The 13,955-nt window shown below is 44.1% G+C and overlaps 1 protein-coding gene across 7 annotated transcripts in view; it reads left to right on the top strand.

Moving 5' to 3' along the window:
• Positions 2,050-13,955, top strand: part of RHOT1 (ras homolog family member T1) — a 72,241-nt gene continuing 60,335 nt past the window's right edge. For all 7 annotated transcript variants that reach the window (XR_002337261.1, XM_003483060.3, XM_005656986.3 and 4 more), the window contains exon 1: positions 2,050-2,359. Coding sequence is in view for 6 of the 7 variants with exons in the window: in XM_003483060.3 (XP_003483108.2) it covers positions 2,284-2,359 (76 nt within the window). In the remaining variant the exon portion in view is untranslated. The remainder of the gene's footprint in view (positions 2,360-13,955) is intronic.

Genomic DNA, 13,955 nt, shown 5'->3' with positions numbered 1-13,955 from the left:
GAAGGCAGAGCCCAGGCTCCGTCTCAGCTGACATTTCTTTGGCAAGTCACTGTGTCTCTCTGGACCTTGTGTGTCTTAGCTACAGAGTAATGGCATTAGAATAAGGGCTCTGTAAGGGTCCTTCCAACTTATTATTTTTTTAATGGTTGCTCTGTAAGGGTCCTTCCAACTTATTATTTTTTTAATGGTTGCCTGATGCATATAGACGTTCCTGGGCCAGGGATTGAATCCAAGCCTCAGCTGGAAACTTTGCCACAGCTGAAGCAACACTGGATACTTTAACCCACTGTGCTGGGCTGGGGATTGAGCCTGCACCTCCTCAGCAACCTCAGCTGCTGCAGTTGGATTCTTTTCTCTCTTTCTTTCTCTCTCTCTCTCTCTTTTTTTTTTTTTTTTAAGGGCTGCACGCACGGCATATGGAGGGTCCCAGGCTAGGGGTCCAATTACAGCTGTAGCTGTCAGCCTACTCCACAGCGATAGCAGCTCAGGATCCGAGCCCCATCTGCCACCTACACCACAGCTCACCCCAGTGTCGGATCCTTAACCCACTAGGCGAGACCAGGGATTGAACCTTCAACGTCATGGATGCTAGTCGGGTTCAGCCATGACAGGAACTCCCAACAGTCAGATTCTTAACCATTGCACCACAATGGGAACTCCTCAAACACTCTGTAATATTAACATTCTGAGGAATACTTTCCCTGAAAAGATCAGGCCATCAAGCCCTCAGTGAGCAGAGAAGTACGTCTTTCCTGTCTTCCTCCTTTCACCACAGTGAGAGCGTTTTCTGGAAGGGCTTCCACCCCTGTGCTCCTTTGGGATATCATTATAACAAAGATGGTGAAATACTGTTGTAAACATAACAAGGAATTTGCCTCAAAATTTGTGGTTTTCAGCTTTTCAGTGACCTTTAAGATAGTAAGCACAGCTATCAGTAAACCAAGTACTGAGTCTGGCACTATTCCAAATGCTTGGTGTTTATTTATTATCTTAATTATTTTTCACAACAACTTGAGTAGGTAGGTAATATGATCATTATTGCCCTGTTAGAGAAGAAGGGGCAGGCTTGAGAAGTCAAATAACCTGCTCTGGATCACATAACTATTAGGTGATGGGCTCTGGAGTCAAGCCTAAGCAGTTTATCAGCAGCTCTTAACTGCTGCACCAGACGACTGGGGTTCTCCTAGCAGAAAAGGGGATTGGTACTGTGTGCATTTTATTTCCTTAAAAAAATCATTTTTCAATATTTAAGATAAAAGGCACATTATGCACAGTGAATTTCCTCATTTATTCTATATATTTCCATATGTATCTATCCATCCATCTATCCATCTATCTCCCACTGTATGCCAAGCACTGCTCAAGCATTAGAGATATGGCAACAAATTCCTCCAGACTGAGAGAGTCAGGAGGAAATTAAGGCAACATCAGAAAAATCAGTAAGGGTTTATTATCCTGTGCCACCAATGTGCCCAGTCCTGCGCTGGGCAAACCTATAACGTATGGAGAAGTATCAGAAGACCCTGTGTAAAAGTAGACCACGAAGAGGGAGGAAATCACTTAGTTTGGTTGCAAAGAAATGAATGTTTACGTAGTGCAGAAACTAATCTCATTATTTAGAATCGTATTTTATAAACATCACAGATAAAAGGCTGCTAGAGTGGTGGGCTCTGGGTAGTGGAAAGGACTCTGTCTAGGGATGTAGTCATCTTTTACGCAAACAAGCGCTTTCTGAGGGCTTTGTCCGATAAGGTGGGGAATGCTGCTGAAAACCAGGTAGACAGGTCGCCACCCGCCTGGAGTTTATATAGTTTGGCGAGAATATGCCCGCCGTGAGTCACACTGCCAAGTTCTAGTTGTGTGACCTTAGTTAGACAAGGAAATTCTCCTGCTCATATTTTGTAAAAGAAATAGGGTCAGTGGGTAACACTCTGCTACTCAAACTCCCCGTCCAAAGCCGATGTTCCCGGAGGAGGATGGGCGAGACTCCCTGGCGATGCCCTGCGGAGAGCCTGACCGCGGGGGCGCGGCTCCCGCTCCGAGAGCGTTCGCGTTCCGAAAGCGCTTGTCCCTCGCGGCTCCCCGTCGGCCCCGCCGCCGCCGCCGCCGCCGCCCGCGGAGCCGGAGGAGGCGGAGCTGGCGCTGTCCCGGCTCGCGAGCGGGGAAGCAGCCGAGGAGGCGGCGCGGCAGGCCGGGGCGGTCGAGGCTCGGGCGGGGCGGCGCCGGCAGCGCGGGGAGAGCGGCGCCGCGGGCTGGGCGCTCCCGGCGAGAGCAGTCCGCTCCATGCGTGCGGGCCGAGCTCGGCCCCTGCGAGCCGCCGACATGAAGAAAGACGTGCGGATCCTGCTGGTGGGAGAACGTGAGTCCGCGCGCTGGGGCTGGTCGCGGCCACCGCAGCCCCTGCCCCTGCCGTCCTCCCTCCGCGCCCCCAGGCCTCCCGGGCCTCCCAGCCCCTCCGGTCTTCCCTGTAGGCTGCCCGCCGGAGGCCGCCGACCTCTCACCTCATCTGGGTCCTCCTCACTCCTCCCCCCGCTATGCCCCCGTCGTCCTCCCCAGCCGTGTCTTCCCGAGCCCCTAGCCGCCCGGCCTCATCCTCCCCGAAGGTCCTGTCCTCCTTTTCCACTAGGAATCCTTTTCTCCCGGGCCTCTGCGTTTCCGAGGCCGCCTCCTTTCAGACCCGTTCGTCTTCCGTGGAGATTCCCATGTCCCTGCCAGGCAGGTGCTGGGAACAGGCAGACTGAGCACTTGGGATGGCGTGAACCGGCTCCCGGGGAAGCTCGGGGGAGGGGTGCCGAACTGTTCGACTTGTGGGCAAGGTCAGGTGTCTCCGCGTGTTTTTGCGCTCGCGGTCTGCCCTCCCTCTAGGCATTGACTGTAAAGTATGGAGCGTTTTTTCTTTAAAAAAAAATTATTTTAGCGATATTTGCCCTTTGCATTGGAATAACTCCTGATACGCTCGGTATTTCCTCAAAAATTTACTCTAAACTTCAAGTTACACAGGTGCCCAATGAATGAATACTTATTTGGAGAGGGTCCTTCACTCGAGAGAATTATTGTTACCCTACAGCCTAATTTTCCCCATCTTTTAAAACATTATTCCATAACTGCTTGGTAATTAATTTAAAAATAATAACAGGCACACTCGTAGACCCAAACTGACGCCCAAACATGTGAGACCCTACCTCCTCCCTTCCACCCAGGCACTTAGATTTCACTTTTTGAAGATAATAAAGGGGACACGTCTTCCGTTCGCTGACTTGGGGACAGAACAGCAGGGACTTCTTGATGTCTTTGTGCGAGTTTCATGACTCAATTGGAAGGACTAAAATAAGAAGAGGTGGGCTGGGGAGGGCTGGATTGTTTAAGTACATTCGTTCATGCGTTTCTATTGCTGTTTGGAGGCTTTCTGTTCTAAACCCCATTCCATTCTGGAGTAGCCCCTCCAGGTCACTGTGATGCCCTCCTAAGGAAGAAAGCTAACACGTTTTTACCCTCTCCTGTAGTGTTCTTTGCTGTTCATCGAAATCTTTGATTTCCTGTTGTAGACATCTTCCTTTAGAATCAGAATTTAGAAGTACGCTTAGCCAGATACAGTTGACTTTTTGGTTTGCAATTGTGGATTATAGTTTTCATCTGTACCTACATATATATCTTAATCTGTGTTTAGTATGGACTTCCTTGACAAAGTTCAGGAAAATGATTCGTGTTGATGCATTTGGAGCTACGTAGGGAAAGTGAGTAGATGACCCGCTTCAAAAACTGACCCTTGGAGTTCTGGTCATGGCTCAGCGGTAACCAATCCGACGAGAATCCATGCAGACTCGGGTTCGATCCCTGGCCTTACTCAGTGGGTCAAGGATCTGGCGCTGCCATGAGCTGTGGTGTAGTCACACATGTGGCTTGGAGCCTACGTGGCTGTGGCTAGGCCGGCAGCTGTAGCTCCGATTCAACCCCTGACATGGGAACTTCCATACGCCCCAGGTGTGGCTCTAAAAAGGAAAGAAAGAAAAAAAACTGACCCTTCAAAGAAATTCTTTTAAAAGCAAACATTCTGTGTTTTGGTTTTAGTTTTGAATATAGGGAGCAATTACATAAAATCGTTAGTCTGTAAAACATCAAAATCGAAATGCTATACATATGTAAGATATATTGTCAGCCTTAGGATGTTTACGTTAAAATGTTAACAGTATCACTTATTTAGAAAGACATAAAGACTTAAAAATCTGTTAGAAAAATCACCACCTGGAGTTTGCTTGCGATGCAACGGGTTAAGGATCAGATGCAACCAGTTAAGGATCAGGTGTTGTCACTGCAGCGGCTTGCGTTGCTGCTGTGGCATGGGTTTGATTCCTGGCCCAGAAACTCCATATGCCCTGGGTGTGGCCAAAAAAAAAAAAGAAAGAAAAACTACAACTTATATTATGCAGAAATGAGAGCAAAAAAAATTGAATAAAAGTGTATATGTGAGAGTTTTTTGATAGGGAGAAACTTGACACAAGAGAAAGCCTTAGTGTTTTTTTGTTTGTTTCGATTTTTAGGGCCGAACCCTTGGAATATGGAGGTTTCCAAGCTAGGGGTCGAATCAGAGCTACAGCTGCCAGCCTATGCCACAGCAATGCAGGATCCGAGCTGAGTCTGTAATCTACACCACAGCTCACCACAATGCCGGATCCTTAACTCACTGAGCGAGGCCAGAGATTGAACCCAAATCCTCATGGATCTTAGTCGCGTTTGTTAACCACTGAATCATGATGGGAACTCCAAGAAGCCTTAATTTTTGAGGGAGGCCTTTTTCTTACAAGATGGCACCAGAAATTTTAGGCCAGCTACCATATATACATACTTTTTTCACATTTAAAAATATTTGAAGGAGTTATACTTATTTGAAATATAGAATTTCAATTATATCAAAGCTAATATTCTGGGAGGGGGGAGTATGAAGCATTACTTTTTGAGATTTAGTGTATCTTACAGCTGCTTAGCCTAGCCGTAGCACTTGATTGAAGGTCAACAGTAAGTGTGACCAGGGCTATTTTAACACTTATCTGATACACAGTTTTATTAGGAAAACTACTTTTTAAGGAAGAAGTGGTAATAATTCAGTTGTAGTATTAAGGTGTTTATCCAAGAGAAATGGGAAAAGAAGAAGCATCGTCTCTGGTATTGTTGTAAATATCACAGTATTGTATTACTGTATTGTATCTGTTCTTGTAAAGCCTGTTCTTTCTCCATCACTTCAGTACATTTTATTGCTGTTAGTATCTATCCCTGAACCACACAGCAGAAGCTTCATTCACTGAAGCTCCAAAATGGTTGAGTGGTTTCAGCATTCTGTTGGCTAAACCTATACTGTACTCTGGAAGTGAAGTGGCTCTTTTCTTGGTCCATCTAGAATTTGGATTCTGAGCCCTCCAGGCTTTGATGCTAACTTAACGTCTAGACTGCTTAGATCAGAAAAACTAGGCTGTCTATAAATTTTAAGGTGTTGATTTGCAGAAAAAGCCAAAGTGTAAGTATCTTTTTTCATCTTATCTTAATTATTGAACATATTGAATACTATTCAGGCCAAATTAAGTCAGTTACCAATAAACAAGAAGGTTCTACTCTATAGCACAGGGAACTCTGTTCAATATCCCATGATAAACAAATATGCATGTCCATAATGGAAAAGGGTATGAAAAAGAATATGTGTATTTATAATGGAGTCACTTTGCTATACAACAGAAATTAATACAACATTGCAAATCAACTATACTTCAATAAAATTGAAGAAAATTTACTACTGGGGGAAAAATAAAATTATGTGAAATGGAAAAAAAAAGTCAATTACCATTCTTTAAACAAAGCAGAAATTAAAGTACAACCACATGAAACTTAGTTCTTTAGTGTTTTGTTTTTTTTTTTTTTTGCATTTTAGGGCTACACCATGGCATATGGAGGTTCCCAGGCTAGGGGTCCAAAAAGAGCTGCAGCTGCTGGCCTACACCACCCACAGCCACCGCAATGCAGGATCCAAGCCACCTCTTTGACCTACACCACAGCTCAGGGCAATGCCAGATCCTTGACCCCCTGAGGGTTAAGGATCCCTTAACCAGGGATCAAACCGGAAACCTCATCGTTCCTAGTCAGATTCGTTTCCACTGCATGACGACGGGAACTCCTAGTTCTTTAGGTTTTAAGTTTTCATGGTCAATTTCGTTGACCAGAATTTTATTTCACTGGTTTTTGCATTAGTATGCCTAATAAATGTCCTTTTTATGATAAAATTAGCATGAGCCTTATTAACCTTTTATCTAAATCATGTAGCTACATTAAAAGTATATAAGTTAGGGAGTTCCCTGGTGGCTTAGTGGTTAAGGACTTGGTGTTGTCACTGCTGTGGCTTGGGTTTGATCCCTGGTGCAGGAACTTCTGCATGCTGTGGGCATGGGGGAAAAAATAGTTTTAGTGAAGTCTTTTTTTTTTTTTGGTCTTTTTGCTATTTCTTGGGCGGCTCCTGTGGCACATGGAGGTTCCTGGGCTAGGGGTCTAATCGGAGCTGTAGCCGCCGGTCTACGCCAGAGCCACAGCAACGCGGGATCCGAGCCGCGTCTGCGACCTACACCACGGCTTACGGCAACGCCGGATCATTAACCCACTGAGCAAGGGCAGGGACTGAACCTGCAACCTCATGGTTCCTAGTCAGATTCGTTAACCACTGCGCCATGAAAGAAACTCCTGAAGTCTTGTTTTTAAATTGAGATATATTTCTCTTCTGGTCAAATTAATTAAGAGAGCGAGACTGTTATCTTCTTTTTAAGTGAATCCAGTATCTCTTACCTGATTTGTCTGACTGCTTAGCTTATTATCGAAACCACTGCCAAACTAGCTCAAGCTTTGGCCGAAGCTTTTGTAATATCTCTTTAACTAGTGTCCCTGCTTCTAATTTTGTCCATTCTCCATGTAGCAGAGTCATCTTTAAAAAGTATCTCCAATCTCGTGACTCATTTTTAAAATTCTCTAATGATTTCTACTTTCACTTAGAATAAAGGCCATTAAACTTTTTAATGCAGGCCTACAAAGTCCTTCACAATGTGGCACTTACTTCACTCTGTACTTCTCTCTCTTATTCATGGCTTTCTCTACAAGAAAGCCCTGACCTAGGCATTATTCCTATTCCTCTGTCTGTTCACTTTTTTTGTTACTGTTACTTGGATTAGAAAGTAAGCTTCACGAGGACAGGTGATTTGTCATGTTTATTGCCATAGCCCCAGGGCCTCAGTAGGCCTGGTAGAAAATAGGCTCTAAAATAGTTGTTGAAGGAATGAGAATTCAAGCTAGTTTAGTTTATGTAGTCTTTCCTTATTTTCCAAAACACTCCTTTTATTCATAAAAATGTGATCATTTTCCTTTCTTAAAATCCAGTTAGGAGTTCCCATCGTGGTGCATCGGAAATGAATCTGACTAGGAACCACGAGGTTGCGGGTTCGACCCCTGGCCTCGCTCAGTGGGTTAAGGATCCAGCATTGCCGTGAGCTGTGGTGTAGGTCACAGACATGGCTTGGATCTGGTGTTGCCGTGGCTGCGGCGTAGACCAACAGCTGTAGCTCCAATTAGACCCCTAGCCTGGGAACCTCCATGTGTTGTGGGTGCAGCCCTACAAGGACAAAAGACAAAAGAAAAAAAAAATCCAGTTAATTGTTAGAATTTGAAGGGGCCACATTCATCACCTCTCTTGTTCCATGTCTTTACCTTTGTTTTGTCTGAGAAGTTCCTGTATTCTGGCAAAAGTAGACCAGTGACTTATAATGGCAATGCCATGTCCATTTTATGTCTTGGCTGCAAGGATTAGAGTCCTTGCTAAAAGAGGTCAGCTTCTCCTTGAAATGGCAGAAGGCATCGTAGAGGTTTGAAGGAGTTAGAGGAAGATTCTTTTTTTGTTGTTTTTTGTCTTTTTGCCGTTTCTGCTGCCTATGGAGGTTCCCAGGCTAGGGGTCTATTCGGAGCTGTAGCCGCCGGCCTACACCAGAGCCACAGCAACTCGGGATCCAAGCCGCGTCTGTGACCTACACCACAGCTCACGGCAACGCTGGATCCTTAACCCACTGAGCAAGGGCAGGGATTGAACCCGCAACCTCATGGTTCCTAGTCGGATTTGTTAACCACTGCGCCATGATGGGAACTGCTAGAGGAAGATTCTTTAAGAGTCAAAGAGCCTTCAGGAGTAAGCTAGTGTTAATTTCAGAGAAAAGCTTTCCTGGTCCTGTAAAAGACATACTTGCTCTTCAATCTGGTCTTTGTTAGAATGATATTTGGAGGTTCAGCTGCTACAGCTTCAGTTACACTCTGTTGAGTACCTGGGTGATAGGTACTCAACACAGTATGGTACCTACTGTCATCTGGCTGGTAGTACCTGGGTGATTGGCCATAAAAGTCTGTTCTACACAGTCTATTTTAGTCATATAGAGTCTTTTCTACATCATCCTTGTCTATGTACTGAGACCTGTTCTCTGCTGTCTTTTCTGCTCCTCTGGCACCGTTGGGCACCAGTGTTGATGTAGATTGAAGGAGAGGGATAGACCATAGTATTTGTCCTTCGGAAGCCCACGTCGTCTGCATATGATCAAAGAAAATTTCCTTTGGAACAAGGCTCAGCTGTTTCCCCAGATGCTAAAGTTTTCCACTTAAAAACATAACTTCATAGTCACTTTCCTCCTCCTCTGTATTCTAATTACAGTAACTTAGGAAGAGCCAGCAAGGCTTCTTAATAAAGAAGCTGATAAAAATGAGGAGCGGGTCCCTTTGCCACTTGAAGCCTGGGGTGTTTGTTATCATGAAAAATAGCCAATATGACTGGAAGGGTGGTAATTGCAACCAGAGGATGTTATTTCCACTTCACGAATATTAGGAATTTGCTGTCATTTAGAACTAGATGTTCAAAAGATGTGATGAAAAGACAAAGAAATTTTTAGCCTGGATAAATCTAGATAATTTGTCCTATAGTGATGAATTATGTTTTCCATGGATGACCTACTTAGAAGCATGGAGTTTTAGACAGAGCTGTAGTGTGTTGTGTTGAACTGAATGAGAAGGTTTTCTATCTTTGGGGATAGTTGTGGCCATGCTTTTTATTTTTAAAGATCACTTTAATATTTCTCAGACAAAATATAGGGAATAGGGACCATCAGATGGCTGGCTAACAAAGGATAATTTTTAGGTCCTCCATAGTAAATATTTACATTAAATATGTTAATATTATATATATGACTTTAATTATTACAAAATTACATCTTTATACTATAATATAGTATATACTATATATTTATAGTAAATGTAAAATTTCATTGGTGTAATGATTGGAGAAGAGCTTGAGATGTTGTTCCTTTATGGAAATAATTTTTTATTTTCTGGAGCAGTTAAAAATAATGTAATGTTGGAGTTCCTGTCACGGCTCAGTGGAAATGAATCTGACTAGCATTCATGAGGACGAAGGTTCGATCCCTGACCTTGCTCAGCGGGTTAAGGATCCAGTGTGGCCGTGAGCTGTGGTGTAGGCTGGCAGCTACAGCTCCGATTTGACCCCTAGCCTGGAAACTTCCATATGCCGTGGGTGCAGCCCTAAAAAGAAAAAAAAAAAAATCTAGTGTTTATACTCATATCTGCCGTTGTTGGAAGGGGTATTTTTGATTGTAGGCTTATTTAAATAGTTAAAAAAAATTTTTTAATGGCATACCTGTGGCATATGCAAGTTCCCGGGTTGGGCATTGAACTCCACTGCTGTCGAATTCTTAACCCGCTGCACCCAGTGAGTACTCCAATAGTTTTAAAATTTTAATGTTTTAAAATTTTTTCCTTCAAGGCATTCATTTATTTCTCAATTAAAATTAGCTTAGGGAGTTCCCATCATGGCACAGTGGTTAAGGAATCCGACTAGGAACCATGAGGATGCGGATTCTATCCCTGGCCTTGCTCAGTGGGTTAAGGATCTGGTGTTGCCGTGAGCTGTGGTGTAGGTCGCAGATGCAGCTCAGATCCCGAGTTGCTGTGGCTGTGGTGTAGGCCAGCGGCTACAGCTCTGATTAGACCCCTAGCCTGGGAACCTCCATGTGCCGCTGGTGCGGCCCTAGAAAAGAATAAAACAAAAACAAATCAAAGTTATCTTAAAAGTGGCGTGTTTTTTTATTTATTTTTGACCACACCCACAACATACCGAAGTCCCCCAGCCAGGGCTTGAATTGGAGCTGCAGCTGCGGTATATGCCACAGCCATGGCAACATGGGATCCGAGCTGCATCTGTCACATAAGCCACAGCAACGCCAGATCCTTAACGCACTGAATGAAGCCCTGGAGGGAACCAAACTTGCATCCTCACAGAAACAGTGTTGGCTCCTTAACCTGCTGAACCACAATGGGAACTCCAAAAGTGGCCTATTTTAACTGGGTTTTGTTTTTTTGTTTTTTTTGTTTTTTTTTGGTCTTTTTTTGTCTTTTTAGGAACAAAAAGGCATGTTTACTTTAACTTTAATTGTAAATATGCTGCTTCATTATTTCTTTGGTAGTCTCACTCAGGGTTAGGTGGGTAGGCCTTAAAAGAAGCAAGCACTAGTTTAGATTCACCAAAGCATTTTGAAACTAAATCACATCTGTGTAATCCTTCATTAGTTAGAGCAGCTATCATCTCACTGCTTTTCGAAAAGGAAACCCAAAATAATACTAATGAAAACACGCTTGCTCATTTTCTTTCAAATTCACTGTAATCTCTCTTGTGCTCTGATTTTGAACTTGTTTTTTTTTTTTTTTTTTGGTCTTTTTGTTGTTGTTGTTGTTGCTATTTCTTGGGCCGCTCCCGCGGCATATGGAGGTTCCCAGGCTAGGGGTCCAATCAGAGCTGTAGCCACAGGCCTACGCCAGAGCCACAGCAACGCGGGATCCGAGCCGCGTCTGCAACCTACACCACAGCTCACGGCAACGCCAGATCGTTAACCCACTGAGCAAGGGCAGGGACCGAACCTGCAACCTCATGGTTCCTAGTCAGATTCGTTAACCACTGCGCCACGACGGGAACTCCTGAACTTGTTTTAAAAAAGGAAATCACTCTTGTATTTTTACGTGGAAGAGATTCATTCATGTTCTTTGATTTTTTTAAAAACAGCTTTTTATTATACAATCACTTCAGAAATTGGATGGCATTTTATTGTAGTGAGTGCTAAACTGCTTCAGATTCTTTAACAGAATGAGGCACGATATGAATGAATAAATAAAAATGTCACTCTGAAAGGTAATATTGATACAAATACATAATTCCCACCCTTTGGTATCTCTGTCTGCTAAGTCTGTATGGTCAGGTATAAGTAGAGCTCTTTATTTATTTTTTTTATTTTTTTTGTCATTTCTTGGGCCGCTCCCGCGGCATATGGAGGTTCCCAGGCTAGGGGTCGAATCAGAGCCGCAGCCACTGACCTACGCCAGAGCCACAGCAACGCAGGATCCGAGCTGCGTCTGCAACCTACACCACGGCTCACGGCAACGCCGGATCCTTAACCCTCTGAGCAAGGGCAGGGACCGAACCCGCAACCTCATGGTTCCTAGTCGGATTCGTTAACCACTGCGCCACGACGGGAACTCCAAGTAGAGCTCTTTAAATGTTGCATTCTTTCCAATGCTTCCTTTCCTCTTGCTGTTTCCTGTCTCTGAGGCTGAGGCCTGCCCTGTGGGAATAGACCTGGTGGCAGGTCTGTGCTTAGGCACTGGAGTCGCTGCAGGGAGCCAGAGCTGCCGGAGGAGCGGAGCTGTGGAGAAATCTGAATTTCCTCAGAATGTTGGTCTTTCTTTTCTGAATATATCACTGGGGATACAAGAGTCCAGGGAAAAGCAGAAAGTGACTATGACCAGGAAAAGGGTTGTTCTAATGTGTTTTACAAAGAGAGAGAAGGCAGAATGGATGATGCATTTTAAGGATTCTGGTGAGGGGGGGACTTTAAAGGTCACATGGAACACCGGTTGAAGACCTGAATCTTGCTGAGGGATCCTGAGTGATGGTGATTAGGGAGAAACAAGTCCTTAGCTTTCTTGGAAACTGGTAGGTCTTTTAATGTTGTCAATTGACTTAATTTTGAACATTTTGTTTAACATTTTGAGTTGAGAATTCAGAGGTAGCTTTCTTCTGAAACTGGTGAGGGTCTTAGAGTGGTAGGTACAAATACAATTTTTTTTTTAATTAAATTTTTTTTTTTTTTTTTTTTTTTTTTTGCTGTACCTGCAGCACTCAGAAATTCCCAGGCCAAGGATTGAACCTGCACCACAGCAATGACCCAGGTCATAGCACTGACAGCACCACATCCTTAACCTGATGAGCCCTACCAGGGATCTTCACTTTTTTTTCTTTTTTTTATTCAAATAAAATCGTTAGAAGTAATTCTAAAAAAGGGATTGTGAGAAGTTCCCACTGTGGCTCTGCAGTAACAACCCAACTAGTATCCATGAAGTTTCAGGTTTGATCCCGGGCCTCACTCAGTGGGTTAAGGATCTGGCATTGTGGTGAGCTGTAGTGTGTGGTCGCAGATGCAGCTCAGATCCTGTGTTGCTGTGGCTCTGGTGTAGGCTGGCAGCTGCAGCTCCGATTCAACCCCTAGCCTGGGAACCTCCATATGCTGCAAGTGTGGCCCTAAAAAAAGCAAAGATCAAATAAAAATAAAAGGGATTGTGAGAAGAATCAGGGTATTCAAATAGCCAAATTTCTCAAGGACCAAAAATGGGACTTTTTTCTTTTAGTTACCAAGGAACATCTGAGTTATTTAGTATCTGATTCATTTTTCCCATTCCTAACATAGTAGATTAAGGGTAACAGTGCAGACATATACCGTTGGCTTTTGAACTTCACCAGTTTAAACTGCGTAGGTCCACTTATCTGCAGGTTTTTTCAGTGGTAAATACTTTAGTACCACACAGTCTGCAGCTGGTTGAAATTATAGGTACAGAACTGGGTGATGTAGAAGGCCAACATAAGTTATTCTAGGATTTTCACCTGTGGGGAGGGTCAGCTCTATAAGATATCCAGAGGAATGTCTTGAGAAATGGAAACGTTTCTGGGAACATCTGTGCTGTTGGTAGCTGTGGGGTTTGGGGGACACTAGGGAAAAAGCAGACATCTCCCTGGGGCCAGAAAAGCCCGGAAGGTTCAGAGTCTCAAGTATTGTACAGCATTGGATTGTCTAAAAGTTTTGTGTTACGTTTGTGAGAGTTAAGCTGATATTAAAATAAGTTACGTAAAGTACAAGGCCTGGTGAGCTTGATTGGGCTTCACAGCAGAGGCCTTCTCCTGGCTGGGGATCCGCAGAGATCGCTGCTGTGCGCCATTTGTCTGAAATCGGACATCACTCTTTGAGAGGGACGTTGTTAGGGCTCTCTCCCAAATGCATTCTTCTTGCCTTGCAGCATCTGTTGTCAAGAGTGAAAAATAGGCGGAGGTCCAAGTTCTACGTTTCCTGATCTGGAATAAGAGGATGGTGGCTTGGCTTATTTTAAGATAACTGCAGCTGACTTTTGAATGATGCAGGGGTTAGGAACACTGACCATCCGTGCACTTGAAAACCTGCGTATGATGTTTGGTCAGCCCTCTGTATACTGGGTTCCTCTGTATCCGTGATTTCACATCTCAGATAACACAGGTTGTGTAGTACTGTTGTATTTGCTCTTGTCAAAAAAAATCTGTGTCAAAGTTGATCTGCAAGCCTGTGTTCAAGGGTCAGCTGTGTTTTACCCCACTGGACATGTTCGTGTGGAATTAAGATGGGCTACTGTGGATGCTGAGATGCTAATGTGAGCTAGCCGAAGGTCTGGAGTTGCTGGAACCCTAAACAGATCATGATGAAAGGAGTATGTAAGGAAAAAAGTTATGACATGTGAAAAGTAAGTCAGCAAGTTCTAGAAATTCCTGGACCCCATGTTGGCTTGGTAAGTCCCACTTTGTTCTTATA

This window comes from Sus scrofa, chromosome 12 (assembly GCF_000003025.6).
Source record: "Sus scrofa isolate TJ Tabasco breed Duroc chromosome 12, Sscrofa11.1, whole genome shotgun sequence".
NCBI classification, from domain to species: domain Eukaryota; kingdom Metazoa; phylum Chordata; class Mammalia; order Artiodactyla; family Suidae; genus Sus; species Sus scrofa.
The sequence above is the reverse complement of the archived record's forward strand: the minus strand, read 5'-3'. Positions and strand labels throughout refer to the sequence as shown.